The following is an 8,957-nucleotide window of genomic DNA, read 5'->3' on the forward strand; positions in this document are numbered from 1 at the left end:
CGGCACCTCGTACCCGCACTCTAAACCCTAAGGTCCATCCTCGCCGTCGCCGTCTCCGCCGCGGCCAGCCGCGCCGTCACAACATCGGCTTAGCGGATGTTCCCCTGCCCCCTCCCTCCTCGCTCCTCCCGCTCGATGTGTGCAAGGTAGAAGACGACGCACGAATCTTGGCGCGATTTTAACGGTTGCAGATTCTGCTGAGCTCTAAGGTAAATCTCAGTTTAATGAGAATTAGCAAAACCGAAAGAAGAAACTTTCTTCAACCACTCCGAGTGGTGGGATGTACTTCACGCCACCTCATCTAGCGGGATGACACGTTCACATTTTTCACTTTAGCCCGTGTATTTTTACAATCTATTTTGGGGAGGATATAATTAACATTGACAATATGTAGAAGGGTATATGTTAGGAATATCATTGACCATCGTAGTCGTCGTCGTGTGAGCATGCCTCCGGGAGCCCAGTGCCCCACCATACTCATGTCCCTTTCCCAAGTTTCTTCTTATTGTCCCGGCTCTCATCGTTCACCCCACCACACCCCTCTCCCCTCTCCGAGTACACAGGAAGCCGAGATATCCTAAGCTAGAGCAAGACCGAGTTACAAACAGAAGAACTGAGCAAGGGAGGGAGGGGAGATGAGGCGGTTCCTCCATGGCGCGGCGATCTCGCTGCTGCTTCTTGCGGCGGTTGCCCATGCTCAACAGACGGCGAAGACCGATCCCGGCGACGGTGAGCATGCTCGACTTCGTCTTTCCTGAATCTCAAGTGTTGGTTTCCCCCATGCTGTTCGTTGATAAACCATCGCCAGCTGGTTTTCGCTGCCCGTGATGAATTGCCCAGTGATTCGCCTCAGCTTTGCTCTCTTCTCCGATCAACTGCTGCTGATGAAAAAACAGGAGATGCTATCTGTTTTGTTTGCATGCTGCTCTGCTTGTTTCTCCTGAATTTTCATTCCATCGTCACCCTCCTTGGTTCGTTCCCCATGATCTGCAAGAGTATGAACGCATGATCTTGCCGTTCCAACAAACCAGCGTGTTCCGGATGTCTCCGTCGGAAGGTCAATCTAGCCATCGACGCACGTCGACGTCTCTGTTTTGACATTTGCTCCTCCGGACAGAAAAGTCAGAAACCATGTCCGGTTTCATTTGGCTGGTCTCACTCGCGGTTTTTTTCTAGCGCTTGTCGCCCGTCGGATCCCCATCGGACGGTTGGATGGGCGTCTTTTTTTGACCCGGCTCTTTTGTCTCGCAGCGGCGGCGCTGAACGCGGTGTTCGCCAAGCTCGGCAAGAAGGCGTTGTCAACATGGAACATCAGCGGCGACCCCTGCACCGGCGCCGCCACCGACAACACCAACATCGACAACAACCCGCCCTTCAACCCGGCCATCAAGTGCGAACGCTGCACCGGCACCGGCAACACCTCCGTCTGCCGCATCACCAGGCTGTAAGTGCCGACCGCGCTACCTCTCTCGCCCACAGGGTGTTCGATGGATTGCCCACGGCTGACAAGACCCTTCTGATGCAGGAAAATATACGCCTTGGACGCCGTCGGACCGATACCGGAAGAGCTGTGGAACCTCACTGCCCTGACCAATCTGTACGAACTCGAAACCGAGACTCTGCATAGTATTCCAGTCTCCCAAACCAAGTTCACTTTATCATTGTATCTGATTCGATGCTATTTCAGGGATTTGGGGCAGAATTACTTGACAGGGCCTCTATCATCGCTCATCGGGGGGTTGACTGCTATGCAATACATGTGAGATTGACAACTCTGATCATGATTTCATGAGATGAAATGAACACGTATTACTTTCGAATTCTTTGCATTTAATCTCACGCTTTCTCTCTTTGGAAACATAAGGTCTCTTGGCATCAACGCGTTATCTGGACCTGTACCAAAGGAGCTCGGGAACCTTACAAATCTTGTATCACTGTAAGGATTTTTTGTAACTACAAATTTAGAGTTAAATTCTTTTTCAATGGTAACTATGCTGATAGGCTTCATGCTTTTTTACAATATACATGTTTAACCTCAAGTTTTTGGTGTATTTACAGGAGCATTAGCTCAAACAACTTTAGCGGCTCGCTTCCTTCGGAACTGGGAAACCTGCCAAAACTTGAGCAACTGTATGTATTTACTGAATTCTCGAGAATCAGTTTTCTTCTGCCAAGCCAGTTGTCTTTTCACATGGACTAGTCAGTTGCATGTCTAATTTGTGTTGTTTCTCTACTTCTCAATCAATAACAGGTACATTGACAGTGCTGGCCTTACTGGTCCACTACCATCCTCACTTTCCAGGCTCACGAATATGAAAACACTGTATGTCTATACTCAACGTGTTGTTGACATTATAATGTTCCACACCATTCGATCTTATGTACTTTTCTTCTCTATGTTTAGGTGGGCGTCAGATAATGATTTTACTGGGCTAATACCTGATTATATTGGGAGCTGGACTAATTTAACAGACCTGTAAGATTGCTTCTGATCTCAGTCATAGTAATTCTCTAAAAAATTAAATTGCTGCAAATAATATGGGATATGTTGTTTACACATTTCAGTGAATATTTTATGCAAGGAGCTTTGAAAGATACCTGTGCAGTTTTCTGTAGTTATATACAAGCTAAGCTTTAGATTGTGCAAAACATAAGTAGGTGTGGAAGTTGGAGATTCATTTAAAATAAATAACTGCTTTTGTCCCAGAGATATCATTTTTGGTCCTAGAGCCTTTATTGACCACGCTGATCTCTGTATGTGGCATCTTACAAAACATTGCATCCTCCTTCCCCCACTATCCAAACTTATGGCTGCTAGTTTCAGAAGAGTGATGTATCAGTAAGCATTGAATCACTCGAAATATATACCCTGTATTTTCTTATATAATAAGTTGTACTTCTAGGTTCTAGCTGCATAGATTCACTTTCTTTTGATGTCGGAAGGATAGATCTCTCTCCTCTTTTACTACTAGGTTGCTGCATCCATCGAGAAGGGGATTCTTTCAATGACTAACTTGAGCTATGGAATTGTAGGAGGTTTCAAGGCAATTCTTTTCAAGGTCCGCTTCCAGCTACTCTTTCCAATCTTGGCCAGTTGACAAGCTTGTAAGTAACTATTACCAGTGATAAGAGCTAAGTATCATTCTTAAATGTCAAGGTTGCAGCAGAGAAAATTTAATAATATACTTCCGTTGTGCAGACGAATCGGTGATATAGTAAATGGAAGTTCTTCTTCACTGGCATTTGTCACTAATATGACATCTTTGACCACCCTGTATGCATTACTTGTTATTCAGTTATTGGCTCAAATTACAGTTCCAATTTGTTGTAATTCATCGACTTGTTATCCTAAAACTTGTATTATGTTCTTTTTGCAGGGTTTTGAGGAACTGTAGGATATCTGATAGGCTTGTATCAGTAGACTTTTCGAACTTCACGAAATTAAGTTTATTGTAAGCATTGTTTCAAAAAAAAATTTTATTGTAAGCATTTTATTTCGACAGTCAAGTGCCATTTGTGCAAGATACGTAAGTGCATTGCTATGGATTGCATATTGGTGTATGACATCTTTCCCGTCTTTCTTTTTTACAGGGATTTGAGTTTCAACAATATCACAGGCCAAGTACCACAAACTTTGTTTAACCTGAGCTCACTCAACTTCTTGTATGGACTCTCTTGACTGCAAAGCATATTTCTGTGGAAGGAAAACCTTCATCATTCTTCTCGCTAATCTTTATAAATTTTGTTGTGACTAGATTTCTTGGGAACAATAGCCTTTCAGGAAGCCTTCCAAGCTCAATAGGATCTTCACTTAAAAATTTGTATGCAATGTGGTTCAGTTTTATTTACAGTATTTACATAATAAAAGCAGGGAGATGTTTATTCAATTTCTAATGGTGCTTTCATATTCTTATTATGTAGAGATTTTTCTTACAATCAGCTATCAGGAAGCGTTCCTTCTTGGGCTAGAAATTCACAGTTGTAAGTTCCAAGTTACGAAACTCCCATTACTGGCTGAACCAATCCGCCCAAGTAAGGCTTATTAGGCTTATAGTGTACACATGAAATAAGTAAGAATCATATTTGATAAATATGAAAGTCTGTTTTTTTGCATCTGTCTTAAGCGTTTATAAAATTGTGTAGGATGCCTATTGTTTGGGAAGTTAGACATTAATCTTACAGCCTGGCACTAATCGAGCCAGTTATTTAAGCCTCACTAAAGTTGTCTTATTTAAGCTATATCAAATAAACCCTAAATATGCTGTGAAGTATGAACAGTGCATTCTAATTGTTGCTTATTATTCATTCTCTTAGGAATCTGGTGAGCAACAATTTCACTGCGGACAGTTCCAGCAACAGGTTTGTCCATACTTTAATAATATCTTCTCAAGACCCGAATAGATAGTTAGTAAGTTCTCTCAGCTTGTATTTTGGGTTCAAAATGTCAGTCTATTACATTTGCAGTGTCTTACCTACGGGGTGGACGTGCCTTCAGCGTGATACACCATGTTTTCTTGGTTCTCCACAGTGTGAGGCTTCTGCGTTTGCAATTTTAAGCATATGCCTACTTGAGGAACTGTAAGCTTGCAAAAACTAATACAACTATTAAATAATTTAACTTGCTTGCAGCTTCTTCCTTTGCTGTGGACTCTGGTAGTGTTCGATCCATATCAGGCTCAGATGGTTCTTTGTATGAACCTGATAATGCCAGTCTTGGACCTGCATCATATTATGTTACAGGAGCACCAACATGGGGTGTTAGCAATGTTGGAAGGTTCATGGATGCATCAAATGGAAGTTATATAATCTACAGTTCGCAGCAGTTTCAGAATACACTAGATACGGAACTGTTCCGGAATGCAAGGATGTCGCCGTCATCTTTAAGATACTTTGGTATTGGACTTGAGAATGGAAACTATACAGTTACACTTCAATTTGCAGAGTTTGACTTCCCAGACACTCAATCTTGGAAGAGCCGAGGTAGAAGGGTTTTCGATATATATGTCCAGGTAGGTTCTCACTGGTAAGCGATAAGCAGTATTGTTAGCTTATCAGCCAGTCATATTTTCGTTCTTCTTGTTTGTATAGGGTGAGCGTAAGGAGCAGAACTTTGACATAAAGAAGGCGGCAGGAGGGAAATCTTACACTGCAGTTCGGAAGCAGTACACTGTTCCTGTTACCAAGAACTTTCTTGAGATTCATCTCTTCTGGGCTGGAAAGGGCACTTGCTGCATTCCTGATCAAGGATACTACGGGCCTGCAATATCAGCTTTGAGTGCAACACCAAGTACTCCCCTTAACTTGAAATAATTAATGATTTTAATTCTGACTACCATATATTGTCCATGCTGATGCTATCCTGAGCAGTTGCAAACAAAAGCAAACGAAAATACTAGAGCATTAATATAAAATGAGGGTTGATACTATACAGATAGTAGAACCTTTAATTCAACCTCACTTGAAATATATTGACTCTGTTGACATCACATTTCTAACAAGTGAACTTTCTGTCAGATTTCACCCCTACAGTACGTAGCGCTGCGGCAAAGAAGAAAGGTAGTAAAACAGGTGTGATTGTGGGAGTTGTAGTTGGTGTGGCAGTTTTAGGATTGGCAGCACTTGCTGGAATCATTTTTTGGATACAGAAAAGGCGAAAACTATCACTGGAGCAAGAAGGTATGAGATATACTAGGATCAATTTGTATTTTAACTGAGGAAAGGAGTAGTCGAAGTAAGTTTCTTATCTTTTGTGATGTCTTGCAGAGTTGTACAGTATTGTGGGAAGACCTAATGTCCTCAGTTATAGTGAACTGAGGTCAGCTACTGAAAATTTCAGTTCTAATAACCTTCTTGGTCAAGGAGGATATGGGTCGGTCTATAAGGTCAGTTCATTCTGTACTTATAATCTTGAATTTCCTTTAAAAATTTCTTTCTGGAAGGAGCTTCCGGTAAGCTAGTAGTATAAGTAAACATTATAGAACTTTAAAAGACAAACCTGTTTATACGGGTTGTATTTTTGCATTATTTGTTCTGCATGTACATGTCCATAAAATTTCTAAAATGAAGCGGGGATCTATTTCATTGTCTTTAGAGTGAATAATGACAGTTTGTTACCTGAAACTTCCATTGCTGAAAAGTGTCATCTTTTTGCAGGGAAAGTTAACTGATGGTAGGTTTGTGGCAGTGAAGCAGCTGTCTGAAGCATCTCGTCAGGGGAAAAAAGAATTCGCGACGGAAATAGAAACTATATCTCGAGTGCAACATCGTAATCTCGTGAAGCTGTATGGTTGCTGCCTTGAGGGCAATAAGCCATTGCTGGTTTATGAGTACTTGGAGAATGGAAGCCTGGACCGTGCTCTGTTTGGTACAAATTCTGTTGATTGACGCAGCTGCATATCTACAAATTCAGGCTTAGTATAGACAACTAAAAACTTAAACCTACATTTGCAGGAAAGGGGAGTGCACATTTAGACTGGCCAACACGTTTTGAGATATGCTTAGGCGTTGCAAGAGGTCTGGCCTATCTTCATGAAGAATCTGCCATACGTGTTGTGCACAGGGACATAAAGGCCAGCAATATCTTACTTGATGCTAATCTCAATCCTAAGATCTCAGATTTTGGGCTTGCAAAACTTTATGATGATCAGGAGACACATGTCAGCACGAAAGTTGCTGGCACATTGTAAGTGCATTTCCATCTTGCTAATATTTACGTTTGTTTTCTATAAGTATTGCTAACGACGATTTTCCTCTCATTTGTCAAGTGGTTATCTTGCACCTGAGTATGCCATGAGAGGCCATATGACAGAGAAGGTTGATGTGTTTGCGTTTGGCGTTGTGGTGTTGGAGACTTTAGCTGGAAGGCCTAATTATTACACTAAGGACGAAGACAAGGTTTATATATTTGAATGGGTAAGCGCCAGGAGGAACTCTAGGCTCTAGTGATCTTTTTGTTTTGGTTTAAAGGCCATTTCCCAGAATAAAACATGATCGATGCTTTCAGGTCTGGGAACTTTACGAGGACAACCGCCCTCTGGACATGCTCGATCCGAGGCTTGAGGAGTTCAACAGCGAGGAGGTGCTCCGGGCCATCAAAGTGGCGCTCGTCTGCACCCAGGGCTCGCCCCACCAGCGCCCGCCCATGTCGAGGGTGGTGGCGATGCTGACGGGCGACGTCGAGGCCCCTGACGTGGTAACCAAGCCCAGCTACATCACGGAGTGGCAGATCAAGGGTGGCGGCGACACCAGCTACATGAGCTCCGACGTCAGCGGGCAGTCAAGCTCGGCGCCGAGGGCCCCCGACTCGGCGCGTGGCTCGTCGCAGATCATGAGCTCTGCCCTCTACGAAGGCCGTTGATATGATTATCGTGGCCGGTCGATCGGTCCATGGCGGCTTCTTGTGCCGCAGATTTGTTGAGAATGGTGTCGGTGCAGTCAGTTTTTTGTGGAAGTGTACATTTGATTTCATTTGCTAGGGTTCCTAGTTGCATTGGCGCTGTAACTAGCACTCTAGTAGTTAGGAGTAGCAGGTAAAAAGCTGCATGTGTATTATTTGGTCTCTTTGGACGCGCATAAGATTTTGCAATAATTTGGCTTTTGAATCTGAATTTTGAAGAAGGCGAAACATGGGCCTGCTTGTGAATAATGTCTGTATAGTGATGCCGATAAGGCACTTTTCTTTAAAAGTTTATTTCTAGATTTTGGAGTGGACCATAAGAAGGTGATGGCTAATTGGTCTCCACACTGACCTCTCGACTCCTTTTCAAGTAAACAGAGGTGAGCACGTACACATCGGTGACGCAGAGTCGCTGACGTTGTCTATTTAACATTTTCCCACTAGTAGTTTATCTTGACCATTAAAGCTTGGAATATCTACTCAAGTCACATCAGCGGAGAAGCTGGTTGCTTCCACATTGGCTGGTTCGGTGCATTGTGTGCAAGATGTTGGATAGATTGTCTGGATCGGCTGGATAAAGTCGAGTTGTTTTTGCAACGTTTAACTTATCATGTGGTCATTAAAAACCAGCCAGCTAGCAGTTCAAAATTTCGCAGGTTTCCAAAGAAAAAAAAGATCCCAACTTGCGGGCAAAAGAATAGCATACTGTCACACAAGCATACTGCAACATCCATTTCATTAATTTATAATATGTACAGTGTTTTTTTTGCCTTTTTTAGCATGTAAAATAATAATTAAAGCAACTAAAATGGAGTATTTGTTTTGCTCTGTATTATTTTTTTGGAATACACTAACTACAAAATTCATGAAACTTTGGAGATATATAGTTCATTCTGATATCCTACAATAGAGTTCGTTTTTTAGATTGTTGTGAATTATATAGACCCATATTTTAATTTGGTGAAGCAAAGAGAGCACATGTGCTAAGGACTAAGGTGCAATAAATCCATATTTTATTTTTCCTTAGTTTATGTTCGTTACAATGTACATCGATGGTGAAGCTATTTTACAAACCATCCGCTAAATTTCACCGCAAGTATTAGTGTTAGGAAACACCAAACACTAGTTTTTCATGTTAATTACCGATATATCGCAGATTGTATATTTCTCACTTAGATCAGGACAACTATATAAGGAGGACCTTTTTCCATGGCACAACAGAGTGTACCATACACTCGGCGGACAAGCGGATGTTGCTTCAGGATGGGTGAGCTTCAGGTGAAACCATGCACCATCCTCAATCGATGCCGACGATATGTCAGTTTTCAGGTGTCGGTCCTCTTATATGAGGCATTGTTTGTGGAGCCCCTTCACCATGGATGTTGGTTGAGCCTGTCAATTGGTGGTGGCTAGCGATGCCTTGCAACTGTGTTCATTCCCGTTTTGCAGAGGTCGGGTGTAATGTTTAAAACTTTTGAGTAATAACGTGGCCTTTATTAGAAAAAAATATAGGAGCCAACCAACTAGAGATAGAAACGTAAATCAACTAAGACTCCTGATT

The 8,957-nt window shown here is 42.4% G+C and overlaps 1 protein-coding gene across 1 annotated transcript; it reads left to right on the top strand.

The window, feature by feature from the left end:
• The first annotated feature begins 553 nt into the window (after positions 1 to 553).
• LOC124675178 (probable LRR receptor-like serine/threonine-protein kinase At1g56130) lies at positions 554 to 7,645 on the top strand. Its single transcript, XM_047211249.1, has 24 exons — positions 554 to 729; positions 1,252 to 1,444; positions 1,526 to 1,597; positions 1,688 to 1,759; positions 1,865 to 1,936; positions 2,059 to 2,130; positions 2,252 to 2,323; positions 2,405 to 2,476; positions 3,034 to 3,105; positions 3,200 to 3,274; positions 3,378 to 3,452; positions 3,592 to 3,663; positions 3,756 to 3,821; positions 3,922 to 3,981; positions 4,315 to 4,359; positions 4,465 to 4,529; positions 4,630 to 5,009; positions 5,089 to 5,287; positions 5,515 to 5,676; positions 5,764 to 5,882; positions 6,154 to 6,364; positions 6,451 to 6,682; positions 6,765 to 6,912; positions 7,004 to 7,645. Exons 1-24 carry the CDS (start codon positions 636 to 638, stop codon positions 7,355 to 7,357), a joined length of 3,054 nt encoding a protein of 1,017 aa, XP_047067205.1. The 5' UTR covers positions 554 to 635; the 3' UTR covers positions 7,358 to 7,645.
• The last annotated feature ends 1,312 nt before the right edge of the window (positions 7,646 to 8,957 follow it).

This window comes from Lolium rigidum, chromosome 7, assembly GCF_022539505.1.
Source record: "Lolium rigidum isolate FL_2022 chromosome 7, APGP_CSIRO_Lrig_0.1, whole genome shotgun sequence".
Lineage (NCBI taxonomy): Eukaryota > Viridiplantae > Streptophyta > Magnoliopsida > Poales > Poaceae > Lolium > Lolium rigidum.